We start from the raw sequence: 20,296 nt of genomic DNA, 5'->3' as shown, positions 1-20,296 counted from the left end.
ATTTTGTGATATTTGAGAGAGGATGTTAAAAAACCTTGGCCCAGCATCACATCCCTTAATATATGTTTGCATCCAGAACCTTTAGAGAAGATTACTGTCATTGTCACTTGCGAATTGTGCTAAGATCATAGGAGGTTATATTTCTGCAAGTGATGGCTAGATACTCAGGAAAAATGGGCAGACAGAAGAAAAGAAACTCTAAAAAGAAGAAGTGCTCACTGATAGTATTGAGTATCATCAGATCCAGCTTTTCTTGAGTTTGGTTTGCATGGAGGAAATCTGTGGAAGGATTTTCACAGTGAGAAGTTCACATTTGGATGCCCATCTGCCTTTTGAAGTAAGATATGTACATATTGATTTAGTCTCTTCATTAAAGCCTGGTAGTATATAGAAAAACGTTCTCTTTCTTTCATTTTAATTTCAGTTCACAGTGAGACAAAGAATGTCTGTTTCGTAGCTATAGGTTTCTCTCAGATTATGAGGTGATAAAGTAGATTAGGTTTTGTAACATCGTCTCAACACCTTTGTCCTTCCTCTGCCAACTCCCTCCTCCCCTTTTCCCAACAAGTTTGAATTCAAATTCTGGCTTTGCCATATAACTAGTCAAACTGAGGTGACTAGTCAATAAGCTGTCCAAGCTCAGTTTTCTAGTGAATTAAATGGGGTTAATATCAGCCCTGTGAGAATTAACACAACATGTAAAACCCCCAGTGCTAAGCAGAGGAGGCGTGCAGTCAATATCACTTCCCTTTCAGCTTAAATGATAGAAAACTGATTCTCAATCTTTGAACAGTGTAAGTGTATCATCCCTTCATTCATTATGCTTTCATTCTTGTGAACTGCTTTAGGAAATACTGACCTTGTCACTGGCATCATTTGTGAGGAATAGTTTGGCAGGGATGTTATGGAGGGATGGATGAAGTGACCTGCTGGATACCTCCTTGGTGAATGCCAAGTAACCCCTTTTGTATATGTAATTAGTATTGACAGTCATCTCATTTCAGTTACCATGTTACTAGGCTGTTACCCTCCCATCTTTTCATCTCAGGTATTTAGAGAAATAAATTAGAATCTGACTGCTAAACCAATACTTACTCATTCTCTATTTGATACTCATATTGTCTTAGATATATATGGATATATATCTGTTTCTTCTTTTAAGGGAGAATTTCGACATTCTTTATGTGGAAAACTGTAAATAGATCTCCTCTCCATTAGATTTTCATATTGTTTAAATCTTTGCGGATTCATTTGGTACATTGTCTTATCACCTTGTGTTACCATATTTTTTTATATCATGATTAAGAGAAGAACTCTAAAATAAGAAACAGCAGGGTCATGAATCATATCTCCTAGGATTGTGTGGAATAAAGGAGATAATGTATGTAATACCCTTAGCTTCAAGCGTGGAACATATAAGTGCTCAGAGAATGCTTGCTGTATACTATTGTTATATGTGTTCCTTATCTTCCAGATTTGAAATTCTGTAAGAGCAGGAACTGTGTAGTATATACACTTCACGTATTATGGACCCAACATTTTACTTATTAATACATTTTTATTCTTTTTTTTAAACATTTTTTATTGAGTTATAGTCATTTTACAATGTTGTGTCAAATTCCAGTGTAGAGCACAATTTTTCAGTTATACATGAACATACATACATATATATATATACTTATTATTATTATCAGAGATTTTAATGTTTCATCTTTTGTCTTGCAGTGATGAAACTAGAGAATCTGTTTGTAGATGATTCAGGTCGATATTTGGCTATTCAGTTCCATCTGGAATGTGCATATGTATTTTTATATTATTATGAATATAAAAAAGCTAAAGATCAGTTCGATATTGCTAAAGACATCAGCCGATTACAAATTGATTTGGCAGGTAAGATTTTTTTTACCTTTTGTAAATAATTGACTTATTTTTATGGTAAAACTAATATGTATATTGGCAGTTTGGCTGTATTTGATTTTCTATGTTCTCTGCTTTACAAAAATGGATTTGAAATTTTTATTTTTAGAGTTCATAGTTTTAGAACAAAAATGAAATTTTGTATTTTCTTTCTTCCTGAAGATGCCCATTTATTTTCTAATTCCGTAAGACACATGTTAGTAATATATGGCAGTACACAAATGAACTTTGCCCATTTGGTTGTGGATGTGGGCCTCCCAAGGCCCCTCCTGATTCTCAAGTTTAGTCTGGCCTCTCTACATTGCCCTTTCTTGTAAATACCCACTATGGCTTCCATCCTGTCTTTTTTGTATTCCTTAAGAACAGAAATTTTGAACCATTTTGTTTCGATGTTTCTTTATTGTCTTAGAACACTATCTGGCAGACAGTAGGCACTCAATAAATATTTTTTGGAAGAATAAATAAATTACAGAATTTTTCCTAAAATCTGTGTTTCTTCTGAATATCAAATAAGAAGCATTGGTTTTCTTTTAATGTATTGCTCTGTCCCTAGTCTCACAATATAATTGGCATTCAACATTGAAGACGTTAATGAAAGTCAGACATCGTCAACTGGTCACACCACTTGTACCTGTTGAACCTGGGCTCTGTGACTGTTGAAGTGATTGATGCTGTTTGTCACTGACCCTCCGGAGGCTAGGCCTCAGTGATCTCTAAGGCTCGTTCTTAGTCCCCAAACTCTGCTTATTGAGCTAGTCCTGTCAGTAAAGTCCTTCAGCTATATTATGAGATAATTATGCTTTGTGACCTCATCTGGGATCTTGGCCACCTTTTATTACATTATTTGTGTGGGGAAAATTATTAAATATCCAACGTACAACTTTTGGAACAATGGCCATGTGTGAATTGGAGTCTTATATTTGAGCATATAGTGATATGTACTATAAATTGTGAGGTTAGTTTCAGAGATGATGTTTTTAAATGTTTTGGTCTTAAGAGACTTTTTTTTTTTTTGATAAGTTAAAAAACTAATAGCATAGTACCCTGTATAGTCAGCTTTAGCTGTTGGTGTATTTACTAGCTAGTTCTTCCTGTTTTTTGTCCAAGTTAAAAATATAGGTGTGCTCACAAATATAAAATGAAAATCAGATTAGTATTTTTTTCCATTCAGCTGTAGCCTTACTAGAAAAAAGTAAGCTGTGTTAGACCATCTCAATAGCTATTTTTGGTACAGCATGTTTAAAAGGTTGCTGTATTACGTAGAGCCAGACTCACTGCAGGATAAAATCCAGACTCCTTAGACTGGTCTTTGTAATCAAGGGTCTTTGTAATCTCTCACCAGAGAATAGATGTCAGAGCTCTTGCTTCACTTAATGCCGTTCTGCAAGTTCTTTCAGATACAAAATGAAAAAAAAAAGTTGGTCTTATGTGGAGCTAGATAGTGTAATAGAAAGACTGTGGGATTTAGAACCTAAAGTCCCTGACTGTAAACTCTGGCTCTGACACTGAAAACTTGTGATCTTGAGCAAGTGACTACCCTTCAGAACTTACATTTGTTTGTCTGTTACACGGAGATGATAATATTTCTAGTGGGATCTAGTGGCAGAAGTCCCGGGTTTGAGTGCTGGCCCTATAGTTTACTGGCTCTGTAATTTTATAAAAAGGCACTTTAAAGTCATCACTGGGCTTCATTCTTTTACTTGAAATGGGAAAAACACCTTATAAATTCTAAAGCACTCTGAAAATGCTACTCTTTATGATTGTACAGTAGATCTGATTGACAAGTTAATAGATATAATTTAATATATATGTTTTCAGGTGCTTTGGGAAAAAGGACACGTTTCCAGGAAAATTATGTGGCACAACTTATTCTAGATGTAAGAAGGGAAGGAGATGTCTTTTCAAATTGTGAATTCAGTCCAGCACCCACTCCTCAGGAACATTTAACCAAGGTGAGTAGGATCATAGGTTATTTAAATTAGTATGCAGATCTAACGGTTTCCATGGGTGAGTTTCATAGAAACGTTGGATGGGGTGGGAAGAGGCTTCTTTGGACCCTTCCTGAGCTTTTACAAGGTGGCTGGGGGCAAAGAAAAACCCCCAAACAGAACCCATGTTTAAACTGTTTTTACCCTTAAATAGAAATAAAATGTTGTTTTTCTAGACTTCAGTAAGTATGAATTAATAATGTTGCGTATTATGGCCTTGGAAAAAAATCCAAAAGGCAGACTGAGTAGAGATTAATTTTTCTAGCAGCTACCATTTTTTTTGCCTTCTGTTGATATTTTTGAACATTAAGAGACTTGAAATTTCTTGGGCTTCTTCAAAATATGTAAACAGATGATCAGAATTCCTTTTTTTTTTTTCTTACCAGTTTTCTGGTCTGCCTTTAGTTACTGTCATTACTAGGCTAGTTGCTGCCTTAGTATGTTTTCTTGGCTTGACTAATACATTTTCTTGTAGCTTAAATTTATGGCTCTTGGTCAATTTACCTACCCATAGGCCTTTCCATCCACTTTCATGGAGGCAATTAGCATTTATAGTTTCTTATCCCAGAGACCCCAAACCAGCATTTTTGCTGGTTCTTTGGTTGAGGTTACTCCCCTTAAAGCCCATGTTTTGCTGCTCTTCATTCCAAAGCCTGCAAACAAATTTATGTGGTGCATAGAACAGCAGCATTCTGTTCTGTACTGAGCATAGCGCCAAGGGCCGGGGCTGGGGAGATGGGGAAAAAGAGCAGCGGCAGTAGGGAGTCCGGAGGAGGCCTGTGATGAGGTATTATGTACTTCCTGGGCTCTTTCCAGGTTCTCTGTTGTTTGCTTTTGTGATCACTTCAGGGGGACAGGGGAAGGGGGCAGCTATTGATTCTAGGAGGAGAAGGAAGGAAGGATGGAAGGAAAGGTGGAGAAACTCAGGGATAAGACTGCTTAAGGCACAGCCTGTACCTCCTGAAGTTGGAGAGCCATAGCTGAACGAGCATTCGTGCTGCCGTGTTGATGCAGGTCAGGGAACTGTTGATACCTGCTTCCCTCCTCCATTTCTTCCTTATAGGCACCAGACCTCCTCCTTCAGCTTTTGATGTAATCCAAGTCCCTCCCTACGTCTTAGATTAACTGTCAGAAGCCTGGTTTTTAGGCCATAGAACAGCATCAATGAAAAGAGATTTATTCCTGGAGTCCAAGCATTTAATTCAGTAATTCATTGTTGTTAATTGTTTTTTTTTTCTCCTACTGAAAACTATCTCCTGTGCTCATAAACAGGATACGATGATATTACAGGGACTGTATAAAAATGATGTACAGTTTAATACAGAAATTATGTCATCTCTCATATTTGAAATAAAATACATTCAAATAATCTTATGATCTTCATTAATTCAAGGTGGAAAGTATAAATTGTGTGATGTAAGTATGGGTAGGTACTCAGGGATGGAAGATTGATTTGCTTGGTTAGTTACATACCATATTTCCTTATGTCAAAGATTCTATTAGATTATAAAACACACCATCTGTTTAATAACTACTCTTTAGGAGAAAAGGAACACTATTATACCAATTACAGTGATTATGAAATATATCCTGATTAGAAGTGATACAATGTGGAAATGTATATCTTAGAGTTGAGGAAATACAGTAATTTTATTGCCAGTGAGGAACATGTTTCCCTTTGGGCCTTCCTAGATTTTTAATCTGTTATTAATGAGGAATTACACAGCCTAAGGCTATTAGACTTCAGGATTTAATAAGCCAACAATTATGAGCAACCCCAACGTGCCAAAGGCACAGTCTCTGTTCTTTATTGTTTGATCATGGGGACGTGGTGTGAGGAGGGAGAGTAAATTAAAATTGTATAGTCACAGAAAACACAAACACCTGATCAGCATCACTGATAAGAAACATACATTAAAAGCTGAATGTGGTGTGTCCCACCAATTGGAAATAAATTATGTGCTCATTTTCTTTTTTCTTTTTCTTCTTTCTACCTTAAGCACAATACAGCAATTTATTAAGATGCTTAAAGTGAATGCAAAGGGAAATAAAGATTGCAAAATTATACATTCTACCTTAGTGTATCATACATTAGATGGTGTAAAGAATACAACTGGGTGGTGTTTAACTAAAGATAAAACTAAATATCCCAAATGCAGTGCTCGTTGGTTTGCTGCTTTTATATAGACCTAAGACCTAAAGAGTGTCAAAATAAGTAGCTTCAAAGTCAATTCTTGCATGTGATTTTAGCTTAAAAAATTTCAGAAAACAGATCTGAAATACCAGTTTTCATTTTTGACAACTGAAATGTCAAGGATATTTAGACAAGAAAAATTCAGTAACATAAGACAATCCAGATGTGTGTCTTATGTGACTGGTCTCTACTGTAAGATTGTAAAAAGTTAAGTGCAAAATCTAAGTCTGTCCAAAAGTCCACGCTTGTGTAGTTTCAGGCTTTCATTTGATGGTCTAGGTACAGTATTTATTACACAGCAAGGGCAACACTAAAAGGAGAAACAGATCTATGATGGATACATGATAACAATATCACAGGCATTGCTAGACGAGGTGAGAAGGACTGTAGCTAATTTCTTGATTCAGTAGAATGTTAGGAGGTTGGAATGGAACGAAAGTAGAACAGCAGTTTGGGGCTTGTAGAACAGATAGGTAAGTAGATACTGCAGCAGACATTTTAATTTCAAAAAGAGCTGAATAGGAACATAGAGCACCTTTTTTTATCACAATAGTTTTTTATTTTAATAAAAGTCAAGAGGGAAAGATTGGTACAGTTTTTCCTATGTGTTGATAAAAATGCTAAGTAACTTATTAGAACATTCCAAATTAAGAAAAATCTGAAACTCAGAGAAAATTTCATAAATATTTCAGCATTAGTGTTTAGTAAACATTTAATACCACTGGTGATTATTCCCTTTTAAACTTATGGAATGTAGAGACTCTTGAATGGAGATCAAACCTGTTTTGATCACCAGTTTGTATCTGACAAGTAAATAGTACCTTGTTGATAATGCTGACCTGTCTCAGGTCTTCTGTGGGGGAGAGGAGGGATTCCCAGGCTATGACACTTGGGTCCCTGTCACATCTTTATTGTCTAGCCTGGGTGACAACCTGGGAAAGTTACTATATTCTGTTTCCTCATTTGCCTTTCCCACATCACACATTCTTAGAGGATCAGATTAGATCTGTAAAAGTGCTTTGCAAATGTGTTATTAAACATTGGATATTAGTAGGCAGGTCGATACACTCCCCCATCAGGATGTGAAAAGGTGAGAGTTTTGGATCCTTTACAGCTGAACTGTCCAGTATGGACAGGATTTCATGAACTCTGTACGAAAAAACGAATGTATAGTATCTTAATTAATAATTTTATATTGATACGTGTTACAACGATAATATTCTTGATGTATTAGGTTAAATTATTTTATTATTATTATTATTATTATTATTATTATTATTATTATTATTATTATTATTATTATTATTATTTTGCTTTTTAAAGTGTGGCTATTAGATGATTTAAAATTATATACCATGTAGCTCTAATTTAAAATTATGAAAGGCCTGTTTAGAAAAAAGTTGGCCACCAGGGTGCGCTGTGTACCTGCTAGCCCTGCTGTTTGAAGTTGTGCTGGTCAGGGAGGAAGAGGCACTTTTTCAGTGGATCCTGAGCCTAAAGTTCTGTGTTCCTGCCATCCGAAGTTTTTGGAGGTTGCTGTACTCTTCTCAAAACCTTATAGATAGAGCTAGGTCTCCAGTTAGGATGAATCTGAGGATGGACAAGGGGAGTTGTTCCTTTAGACTATGATTTGGGCAGGTTAACTGCTTAGCAGTTAGGAGATTATCAGTTAAGAGGTTGTCCTCTTAGCCATAGACAGTTTCTAGCCTTCTGAAGGGGAAGGCTGGGAGGCTCTGCCCACCTCCATCCAAAGTCTTCCTAGTTTTAGCTACTTTTATTGAATAAGAGAAAAAAAACTTAGATCAAGGTTATTGAGGAATAATTTACATAAAATAAAATTACCTATTTTAAGTGTTTTCACAAATAGGTTCATGTAACCACCACTGTTATAAAAATATAGAAGCATTTCCATTATGTCAAAAAGTCCACTCATACTACTTTGCAGTCGGTCACTTTCCCTCCCACTGGTCTGCTTTCTGTCACAGATTACAGCTGTTTTTTCTAGAATTTTAAGTAAATGGAATCATATAGTATCACTCTTCTGTGTCTGTGTTCTTTCACTTAGCATAGTGTTTTGAGATTCATCTATATTTTGATTCTAACAGTTAGCTCCTGTTTATTGCTGAGTATTATTTCGTTGTATGGATAAGCCACAGTGTGTTGTTTGGTAGACACAATTTGTCTGTTGGTAGACCATTGAGCCATTTAGAGTTTTTGGCTATTATAAATAAAGTTGCTTGGAACACTTATGTGTAAGTCTTCACGCGGCTTATGTTTTTAATTATCATGGGTAAATGCCAAGGAATGGAATGGTTAGGCTGTGTGGTAAGTGTGATTTTAGCTTGTTGAGAAACTGCCAACTGTTTCCCAAAGTGGTTGTACCATTTTACATTTCCACCCTCAATATATGAGAGCACAATTGCTCTACATCATTGCCAGTGCTTGGTGTGATCAGTTTAAAAATTTTTCGCTATTCTTGTGAGTGTATGTGTCGTGTATCTCATTGTGATTTTACTGTTTTTGATGAGTCATTTTTTTAAGTCTATTTTATTGAGATGTAACTTATACACAGAAAAATTGACCCATTTTAATCATACAATTTGATGAGTTTGGCAAATACATACACCCAACCATTACAATCAGGATACATTTCCTTACCCTAGAAAGTTCCATCCTACCCTTTGCAATTAATCCCCCACCCCTTCTGGTCCTAAACAGTCAGTGATCTGCTTTCTGTGACTATAGATAGTTTGCCTTTTCTAGAATTTCATGTGAATGGAACCATACAGTATGTACTCTTCTGTATCTGGCCTCTTTTGCTCAGCATGTTGTTTTTGAGATATATCTATGTGGTTGCATGTGTCAGTCCTTCCTTTTTCTTGCTGATTAGAATTCCATTAAATGGAGATAGCATAATTTTTCTTTTTAATCTGTTTACCTGTTGACAGACATTTAGATTGTTTCCAGTTTGGGGCTGTTACAGATAAAACTGCTGTGAACACTTACATACATGTCTTTGTTTCTCATGGGTAACTATTTAGGAGTGGAACTGATAGCTATTGTAAGAAACTAGCAATCTGTTTTCTGTGGTTGTACCATTTTGCATTTTACCCAGAAATATATTAAAGTTCTAATTGTTCCAGATCCTTGTCAATATTTACTATTATCAGTCTTTTAAATTTTATCTAAAGTGTGTGTACTAGTTAATTCTAATTTTAATTGGTATTTCCCTGTTAACTACTGTTTTGAGAATCTTTTTCTGTGCTTATTGGCCATTCTTTTATGAAGTGTCTGTACATATCTTTTGTCCATTTTTATATTGTGTTGTTTATCTTCTCATTATTAAGTTGTAATTCCATATTCTGAATACAAACCTTTTTTCAGATCTTTGTTTTGTGAACATGTTCTCTGAGTTTAGAGGTTGGCTTTTCATTTCCTTAATGATGTCTTCAAAGAGCAGAAGTTTTTAATTTGATGAAGTCCACTGTATTAAGTTTTTCTTTGATGGTTCAGGTTTTTGGTGTCCTGATTAAGGATAGTCTGCCTATCCCAAAGTTGCAAAGCTTTTTCTCCTATGATTTTTTTCCTGGAAGTTTTTTAGTATTCGCTTCCACATTAAGGTCTGTGATCAATTTTGATTTAATTTTTGTGTACAGTATGAGATAAGGGTGGAGGGCCACTTTTCCCCCAAATGGATATCCAGTTGTTCTAACACCATTTATTGAAAAGACTTTCCTCTGTTGAAGCAGCTAGGCGCCTTGTTGAAATCAACTGACCATATAATATGGGTTTAAAATTTGGACTACTTTCTGTTTCTTTCATCTAGATGTCTGTCTTTGTTGCCAGTAGCACACTGTCTTGGCTTTGTAGTAATTCTTGAAATTAAGTACTTTATCAAGTTCTCTAAGTCTTCAGGTTTTATTCTTTTTTCATTGTTTTGCCTATTCTAGATCTTGATGAGAAATGGAGTTGGGAATTGAGGTTTTGGATTAAGATTTAAAAGCAGAGTAGAACGATTTGTTTTGAATCCTGATGCATCAGTAAAAGGGACTTTTGCATACTAGGCTCAATCAATGATAGCTGATATTCCCTATTATTTTATTTATTTATGTATTTATTATTTACTTATTTTAATTTATTGCAGGGGGAGGTAATTAGGTTTACTTATTTATTTTTTTGATGGAAGTACTGGTGACTGAACCCAAGACCTCGTGCATGATAGGCATGCACTCTACCACTGAGCTATACCCTCCCCAGTGATAGCTGATATTCCCTGATATTGATGTTGTCAGTGCATTCCTGAGGTATAGATGGCATGTTCTCCATTTCTGCACAGCAAATTGTCCACAGATACGTGTTTCACAAGAAGCAGCCTATGAACCATATATAGACATTGTAAAATCTTAAACAGAAAGATAAGTTATCCTTCCTAGCAATCTGTTGCATATAGTCTGTTAAATGAATCAAATTTAATTTTTGTTTTGAATATTTTCTTTGATATTCCACCAGAATCTTGAGCTCAGTGATGATACTGTTCTAAATGAGATAAAGTTAGCAGATAGCGAACAGTTTCAGATGCCCGACCTGTGTGCTGAAGAGCTTGCTGTTATCCTTGGAGTCTGGTAAGTAATGACTTACTTGGCTGCTTTGAACTCCTTGCATACTGGTTGTCTTGTGTTGTGAAAATCCTTGCTCAAGCAGGTCCTGAGAGTTCTGGATGAATAGGGAATCTCATAATGGCTTATGAAGATCAAGAATAGTTGTGCAACCAATTAAAGGATTCGAAATTAAGAATCTCAGAAATCCCTTGTAAGTTGGTATATTATTCTTCTCTTTTCCCTCATAAACAAAATTTTTTTGGTTAGCCTTAGCTAGGAATAGACTCAATGAAATATTTAGGATTGGTGACTGTTTTGGCCTTTAAGGATATTTACATTCAAATGATAGAATTATTTTTTAATACAGTAGAACCTTGTGTGTGGTAGAAATAGTTTTTCATTTTATTTTGTTTTATTTTTCAATTTTGAAATAGTTTCAAATTTGGAAAACAGTTGCAAGAGCAAGGCATTGCGAAGAACTTTCGAGAATAATCTGCCAATATGATACTCTATCACCCTTGAATAGTGTGTATTTTCAACAAACAAGAAATTTTTGTACATAGCCATAATACAGCTATCAAAATTAGGAAATTAACTTCCACACTTTGCGATCATTTAATATTCAGACCTCCTTCAAGTTTTGCCAGTTGTCCCAATAATTTCCTTTATAGCACAGGATCCAGTCTAGAACATATGTGTCACGTTTAGTTGTCATATAGCTTCAGTTTCTGTCAATCTAGAATAGTTCTTCATTTTTGCTTGACTTTCATGATCTTGACACTTTTGAAATTTATAAGCCAGTTATTCGGTATAGTTTCTCTCAGTTTGAGTTTGTCTGATAAAAAGAATATGTAAATATATATATATAATTAGATTCACATTCGACATCATTAGCAGGGGTATCAGACAAGTAAGGTTTTGTGGTTCTTATTGCCTCCCAGCAGGTAGAACACAATTAAGATTTGTTCCACTACTGTTGATGTTAACTTTGATCACATGATTACACAGGCTTCTCCAATGTAAAGTTATTCTTTTTACCTTTGTAATTAATTAACATGGTTCTTTTAGAATACGTAAAATCCCATTTCCCATCTGGAGATTTAGCAATTTTCAAAATAGGATGTTTCACAAAGTTACAGTATTGAGACTGGTTAAATTAGGAATAAGCAATTTAAGAAAGGGAACATTTATTAAAAAATTGTCTTCTAACTCAGTAGAATTTATCTTTTTGTGTTCACCTCATAGGCTTTTATCTTCCTTACACTAACAGTAGTCTTTTATTTATACAAAAGTTAAATTCGCTTCTACAGTCCTCTTTTGTTAGATTAAAAAGGATCACACATATAGAATTCTGTTTCTAAATCCAGCTCATTTGTCCTATCACATTATTTGATTCCAGTGACAGAATTTATGCTTACTTCTGAAAAATTACTTGTTTCGTTCATGATACTTAGTATGTAAATGATATAAACAGCAACCAGTTGCAAGCAATATTATGTGCTCAGAATTATACCACGTGCTTTCACATTAGCCCTCATTAATGTTCTAACAATCTTAGAAGTTCTTGTTTTTGTCACTTTTCAGGTGGGAAATCAGGGTTCAAATGACTAAATGACTCACTCAGAATTATAGTGCAGCAATTAGGGCTTGAATCCAGATTTTACTGACTCAAATTCTGTTTTCCTTTATGCTATTTCTTAAAATAATTTGGCAAATTCATCATTGTCAACTCATCAGAAAACTAAATCAAACCAAATATATGTTTTCCTAGTCATTCTCTCAGTTGAAGTTTAGCTATATTCAGTTAGACTTCATAGTTGAGAGAGGACTAAAAACCTAGAAAATGCTTGTCTTCAAATACTATTTTTGTCCCCAAATATGATCTTGGTAGTATCTCAATACATAGAACAGTTAAAAAGTGTTGAATGTATTTCATGGGCAATTTAAATCTTCATTGTTTGGTAGAAACTACTTGATTATATTCTGAATCTTGGAGCATCTGCTGCAATTTGTAAACCTCTGGATTAAAACATCAATGAATTGATGATCCGCGTGCACTGAGTTACTATGTGGGTTGTAAACAGTGGTTTTGTGATACTGCCTGATCTCTGTCTGATCTCCATGGTTATTAGCCCCTATGAAGAGGAGACTTGGACATTGTGGGAAGCTGGGTTGTTTGGAAAGGAGACATAGGGTGAATTCTTACAGATCATGGATTGGCCAGACCATGGGGCTAGCTTCATGCTCCTTTTCTTTCATTCTTGCTCTTCACTGGCCTCCTGCTTGAGTTTGATTTTACCTGAAGACCCCATGCTAGAACTTGTCCCATGTCTCATATATCAGTATACCTGATTGCTTTTATGTAAAGTAATTGTGGGGAGGAATTTCTTAAAGTACAGTGATCCTTCAGTAATTCAGACAACTGGAGTGGGGATGGTAATTCCTTTTGAATGAACAGTCTGACTTTCAGATTGCAGAGGAATACCTGCTAAGCCTAAGTCAGTAAATCATGGTGAATTGTGGTGGCCTGTTAGAGTTACTGTATCATAATTATTTGTAATGAGCCTGTAGCATTTCACTTTATATACTTTATGCAGTGAAGTTAGGATTGGAATTTTGTATGTGAGAGTTGAATGTTGATCTATTTTGGATGAGGTTCTTATTGTAGAGTGACTTTTATTCTACTTATCTATTTACTTTGTTCACTTATCGGAATCATGTCTTAGAACTGAAAGGACCTTAGGGGTTAATTGGCTCATCTTGCCAATTGATACATAATTCCTTTGTGTAGTCAAACCAGTAATGTCTAAGTATGTATGTGCATGCATTGTGTGTATGTATGTGTTTTTAATTGAGATAAAATTGAGATATAGCATTGTATTAATTTCAGGTGTACAACATAAAATGATTTCATAATTCTTCCCTTCCACTCTTTTTTTTTACCAACAGTAAAAATATGTTCATTTAACCATTATTATGTGAACATTTTATGCTTATTATAAAATCCTCCAACAACATTGAAAATTTCAAGGACATGGTACTATTTTGTGAGGTGGTACTTTCTTTTCATTCTTAATATGAGGAATATTTACATACAAAATAATTAGTGTAACATATAAATGTAAGTTACATAGCGTAATAATAAAATGAACCCCCCACCCAACTTAAGACCTAGAAGATTGCAGATACCATGAGCTCAGTCTGTGCTTCTTTCCCATCTGTCCTCTTGCCTCTCTTTAAAATGTAATCACTGTCCCGAGTTTTGCGTTTTGCCATTTTCTTGGCTTTTGAGAAAATATGTTTACTCACATGTCTTTTATGCCTTTAAGTCAGTTGCTTCATCTTGTTTCTTTTTGAGCTTTATAAAAAATGCTGTCTTACAATATGTAGTCTTCTGTGATTTGCTTTCTTCTTTCACTGTTGTGTTTCATCCACGTTGTTATACGTAGGAGCAGTTTACTTTGCAGTATAGCTTTTCATTGGGTGAATACTTTACAGTTTATTACTTTCTTTTTTGGACATTTGAATTATTAACAGGTTTTTCCTATTATACACCATATTACTATGGGTATTTGTGTATACTTCTGGTACACCTGTTTAAGAATTTCTCTGGCCTCCGTACTAGGCTGGGATTACTGAAGTTAGGATATGTGCACGCTCACTTTACAAAACAGTGCTCAGTTGTTTTCCAAAATGATTCGACCAAGAAGCTCCAGTTGTGCAATCGGTTAGCGTGTGGTTCTTATACAAAATGATTTGGCCAAGTCATACTTGAATCAGCAGGATCTACGAATTTCCATTGTTCTGCCTCTGTGACAACCTCTTAATCTTTGCCTGTTACATGGTTATAGTAAATTTTCTTTGTTTAAATTTAATAAATAGGAGTCAGTGCCATAGTAATTCTTTTTATTTTCTTTGTGGAGTAGCACAGATTGGATTTCATTTTTCCTTATAAAAGAAGTTACATTGACATTAGTGCACCAGCCACAGCTTATTTGTTAGCATTTTATTACTTTTTTGTGTTTATCTTTGGCACTCTCATCTCTACATTTGTATATGGTACATTAATATTGAAATATGTGCTTTCAAAATATATAAAATTTTTTAAATTTTAAAAATTATACTTTTTAAAAATCATACTTCATTCATTACAACATGCATTCTGGGATTAATTTGCTTTTTTTTCTTTTAATTTAAAGCACAAATTTCCAAAAGAATAACCCAGTGCATAAGTTAACTGAAGAGGAGCTGCTGGCATTTACATCAGTGAGTAATGTCTTTTTCCTTTCCGTTTCATTTCTTTTTTTTCCTTGTAAGTTATTTTGCTTCTGCTGTGTTCTTGCCTCAGATTGCTCATGTTGAAACACTGCCACCTAAGGAAATTAAAGAGAAAAAAAAATAAAACTCATCATTTTAGTTTCCAGGCTGCATATATCTTGCTGCTTATTTAGATACAAGCATTTTGCTTTGTACTTGCTTGAATTTGAGGGCAGTGAGCAAATATTTCTTGTTCATTGATCCCAGGTACCGGTCCAATGTGTTGCGCATAACAGGCACTAAATAAATACTTGTTGAAAGAATAAATGAAGTGACAGATCAAGAGTTTGAATCTTCACTCCAAACCCAGTAGAGTGTGTACCTCTTTCTTCTGAAATTGAGGATAATGCTACACCGATGAGATAAGGAAGAGGACGTCAGAGAGGGAGGAGCAGACCTGGGAGAGCATGGGTGATAGAATCAGAGGCAGTGTTGAGAGCGTGGGCTGCTTGTCAGATTTCCACAATGGTGAGCGGTCAGGAGGAGGGCAGTGGTGATGGTTCAGGGAATGCTCTGCTGATCTCTGGGATGGTTTCAGTGGAATAGCTGGGTAGTCACCTCACTACAGAGAAATACAGAAGGAATGGGAAAATAAAGGAAAATAAAGTTGATAGATGAAAACCACAGTTGGAGTGTAAAGGAAAGACAGAGTAACAGATGTTTGAGGATTCCCAATCAAAGAAGGCTTTTGGAGAAGAGAAAACTCACAAAGCAAGGGGTCAGTCAGTATCTTTTTAGCTTAAGGGATAACAAGAAGATAAGACATGTCTTTAATGAACACAAGTTGCTTAAGATATATCATCTTCTCAAAGGCATTTTTATTACCGTAGTTAGGAATCAAGTTAGAATTCTGGTGTTTTCTTCTTTTGGTATTTTTCAGATAAGGCAAGAACAAAGTACTCTTATCTGGTAGAAAGAAAAGCTTGCTTACTTTGTAGTGTAATAATCAACTTTGCAAATTACTGTTTTCTACATACAGTTTTGGAACTGGTTGGATGCTAATCTCTTAAGTCCTTGGTTGCCTGTTTCATTTTCCCACTTCAGTACCCTTAGAAATCTGCTGTTTTGCGTTATAGCATACGTGTGTTTCGGTAACTGTGTAGAATGTCCCTAATTATTTGTTACCTGTGCTATAAGGAATTTGACAAGTAAAGTGTTAAGCATTTTTTAAAAGATATACTTAAAAAATTATTATGTACATCCTACTTATTCATTCAGCTGATGTTGGTTGAGTGCTTAGCATGCACCAGGCACTGTGCTGGTTGTTGGAGATACAGCAGTAAACAGTCTTTTCCCTCTTGGATTTTACATCAACTTGCATTCTTGTGGGGGAAATTCACAATAGACAAAGAAATGGATATTTAATAGACGTGCTCAGGAGAATAGTGTAAGGGGGTGAGAATGGGTTGGGCATGGCTGTTTTTGGCAAGATGGTAGGGGGAAGATCTCAGTGGAGGTGGTGTTGAACATGGGTCTTCCCGACATGAGACACAGGAAAGGGCACAGAGGGTCTGGAACGGTGGGGAGCTGGAGTCAGTGCAGGGAAGTGCAGAGCTGGTTGGGGACAGTCACCTAGAATCTGTATGATAAATGATGACCAGGATGCTTGGGTTTCTTCTGATGACTGCGGCAACAGGATGCAGTGTATGACAGGAGGTGTTCCTGCAGGCCTCTCATGGGGAGGATGGTCAGCTGTTACATCTTCTTGGGATGGGCCTCGTGAGGAGTTTATTGTGTTTGCGTTCTCTGCAGTCATCCTGAAAACACATTAAAATACTCTTTAAGCAGTTATTTTTTAAAAAATTGTTTCTTCTGGGTGGGATATGTTTATTCCTTTCCTTAACCTTACTTCTTTTCTGATTTTTTAAAAAATTTCTTTTCCTGTTCTTACTCCTCTGTACAGTGAGGTACTTGTGAAATAATTAACTCAGGTAACCTCTGCTGGTAGGTCACTCATCCCGCCTAGCTGCAGTGAAGCTCGTGAACTCGGGTTTTGTACCCCCCCTCCACCGCCCCGGGCCTTTCTCATACATAATTCTCCTGCTCTCCTCCTCCAGCTCTTCCAAAGCAGAACTGGCCTGCGGACTGATCTCTTTTTGCAGGAAAGCTGTTCGGTGACAGTGCTTCCTAGTGCCAGGCCTCACTCTTCTACTTCTAATCCCAAGTAAATCTTTAATTGGTAAGAAGTAAGGCAAGGAACTTACAAGTGAGAGGAGGGCTTTTCGGAGCCACATGCATCCTTTGGGCTGTGCACCATCCATTCCTTTTTTTAATCCTAAAGGAAGCATACAGAATACAGCAGAAAAACCCAAATCAGCCCTTATCAGTCCTTCCTCTTAACCCTTCTTTGTGCGTGATTCTGAAATGGGTAATAAGGTGCATTAGAAGTGACCCCTGGTTTCAATGAAGAATTTCACTGAAGTTTCTATCCTATATAATGATATATCTTGTACATAAATATCTTTTATTTATAACGTGTCTGACTCCAAAGGAGCAGTTGAGGCAAGGGGGACCACTTTTAGGTACTACCTGCTTCTGAACTTTCTTTTAACAAGTATCAAATTTGGGCTTATTGTGATTATTTATGTATATGTCTTATCTTTCCCATAAGACTATAAACTCCCAGTTTTAAAGTCTGGTCTCTGTTCTTCTCTGGGTTTTCTCTAAGGCCTACTACAGTGCACCAGTACTGTGCTCACAGTTGTTGCTCAAGAAACCTGTGCAGAATATGGGAATGACTGAAGTACACTAGAACCCGGAGCAGGACTTAGTTCTGAAATTTGGGGAGTACTATTCCCCAGTGTACTACCGGTGTATCTTACCAGGTGGTAAGGATAACCTCCTGTTTAAAATACATCTTCTGTAAAATGAGGGAAGGAATGGTGTATCCCTCCCTTGGCACTGAAGATTTGTTTTCAGGATCAAATTACAGAATGTAGATGAAAATATTTCGGAGTAGGTAGAGACTGGTGCACCCGTGGCATTCAGTGGTGAGTCAGGTTATCTGGTCACTAGGGTGTAGGGGAGCATTACTATTTACAAGGAATAGGAATTCCTAATTGGATAAGACCTGTTTTTGGCTGTCGATGTGGGAGAGAAGGGAGTAGCCAGGAAAGCAGCAGCATCTCCTTCCTCGCTGGGCATCCATTTCCCTGCTCTGGCTGCAGCGTGGTGGCCAGGGTCTCGATTTCTGTACTGTTGAAGCTGTGAGGTTCTTCCTCTGTTAATAGAAGAGCAAGTACAGTCGAAATCTTACCACACCTACCAGAGTATTGTGAGCACTTGGAGGGATAGGAACCACAGTTATTGGACATTTGATAAATACTTACTGAATTAACAAATGAATGGCTTATCGGTCCTGAATTTCCTTCACGTTTGTTCAGCTGTCCTAAAGTTTACTAAAACAATGGTGAACTCTCTTTTTTGGAAGGATTCTTGCCAGTGTTTTCAGGTTGGTGTAGCTTGTTGAAATATATGTGAGGTATGTTGGGAAAATGTTTTGATTCAGCAATGTCAGAAGATTGTCCTAAAAGGAATACTTTTTTTTTTTAACATTGTCATTATGTCATGCTGTTCCTGCGATAGTCTATCCTCACATTTCAGGAAACCTGAATGAGTCATAGCAAAAATGACTAATACTGTTTTAGAGAGCCATTTATGTTGTATCGGCTGATAATTTAAAATTAGCTGTGTTATCTACGTTATTTCCTTTCAGATGAGCCAAGTCAGTGACATTCAGTAATGCTTTTAATTTCCTTTCATTGTTGAAAATGGGAACAATTTAGTTAATTCATACAGGTGTTTCAGTTTTCATTGGCAAAAGTTCTGCTTAAGTGTGAATTGACACTGGCAGCCTGCCTTCTGTCTGCCTGAAGCCCCAAGGTCTCTGTAAATGAAAAAAGGAAAAAGACCTTTGGAAGTTATTCATTATATTATATGTATTTTCTCTTTCTGCTATTAATTTTAAAGCTATTTAATGCATACGTATCTGTGCACTTGAAATAGTTTGCTAACCATTTTTACAGATTAAAATAATACTATATTTTTTCTTCTAAGGCATAATTATTTATTTTTTGGGGGGGGAGGAGGTAATTTGTTTGTTTGTTTATTTATTTATATGGAGGTACTGGGGATTGAACCCAGGACCCTTGTGCATACTAAGCACGGACTCTACCACTGAGCTATACCCTCCCCTGACTTACTAGTTTTGATTTTCTTAAGATAGGCAATGTAACTTTCAAGAAAGCAATGATACTTCTGATATTTGTCTTAGCATTGCATGATGACATGTCTATATTAAGCAGTATAATGCAGGATTTTGATTTTCTTTTAGGTTTGAATACGTGTCTCTCCAAATGTTACTCATGCATTTTAATTTAACAGGCATTCATTGGTAACGAACCTTGTAGCTGTCTCTTTGGTTATAACTTGGAAACTTTTAAAGAAGCAGGAGTTGAGTATGTTTTATTTCAGTTTGTGGGTTAATTGTTATTAAGTAGAGGCTTAATAAATATTTTCTGACTGGAGTTGGACTAGGTCACGTGTATATATCTTATTTCAAGAACAGACAGAGAAAAAAATGAGAAATAGGATTTGTGGGATCTTACACGGCTTTTTTCTTACCATCACCTACTTTGGTAACTGCTAGACTTTCCTCGCAGTTTACCATGGCTTAAAGTTAATGCTTACTTGTGGGTGTATTTCCAGCCATATGGGAGTAACTGGTTCTGGATTTGAACTCTCATTGTAAACAACTACAAAACTGGACAAAATACATGAAATAGAAGTGTATTAAAAGGATAATAAGTCATGATCAAATAGTGTTCATCTCAGGAATACAAAATTGGTTTAACATTAAACAATCAGTGTTATTCATCTTATTAATATAGTAAAGGAGAAAAGCTGAATGATTATCACATTATATTTATTTCAGCATTTGAAAAAATTCAATACCCTTTCATTATAAAGACTTAGTAAACCAGGAATAGAAGGGAATGTCATCCTGATAAAGAGTATTTATGAAGAATTCAGGGTTAAAATCAGTATTGATGAAAAACAGTTTTTTCCCCTAAGGTCAGGAAAATGGAACTTCTGTTTTTCATTGAACTAGAAATCCCAGCTAGTGCAATAAGATATGAAGAAGATTCAAAAGGTATGCAGATTGGAAAGAAATATGTAAAATTATCATTATGCATAGACAACACAATTCTATACTTAGGAAACTCTAAAAGCAAGGTCTGAGAATCTAAGGTCAATATTTAAAAAGTCAGTTGTGTTTATAT

General features: G+C 35.9%; 1 protein-coding gene across 2 annotated transcripts in view; it reads left to right on the top strand.

The window, feature by feature from the left end:
* TTC27 (tetratricopeptide repeat domain 27) overlaps positions 1-20,296 on the top strand; it is a 146,196-nt gene that overhangs the window by 21,004 nt on the left and 104,896 nt on the right. For both annotated transcript variants that reach the window (XM_006197260.3, XM_072937936.1), the window contains exons 6-9: positions 1,726-1,890; positions 3,736-3,869; positions 10,609-10,721; positions 14,897-14,963. In XM_006197260.3, coding sequence (XP_006197322.1) covers positions 1,726-1,890; positions 3,736-3,869; positions 10,609-10,721; positions 14,897-14,963 — 479 coding nt within the window. The remainder of the gene's footprint in view (positions 1-1,725; positions 1,891-3,735; positions 3,870-10,608; positions 10,722-14,896; positions 14,964-20,296) is intronic.

This window comes from Vicugna pacos, chromosome 15 (genome assembly GCF_048564905.1).
Source record: "Vicugna pacos chromosome 15, VicPac4, whole genome shotgun sequence".
Lineage (NCBI taxonomy): Eukaryota > Metazoa > Chordata > Mammalia > Artiodactyla > Camelidae > Vicugna > Vicugna pacos.
This window is presented reverse-complemented; position numbering and strand designations above follow the sequence as displayed.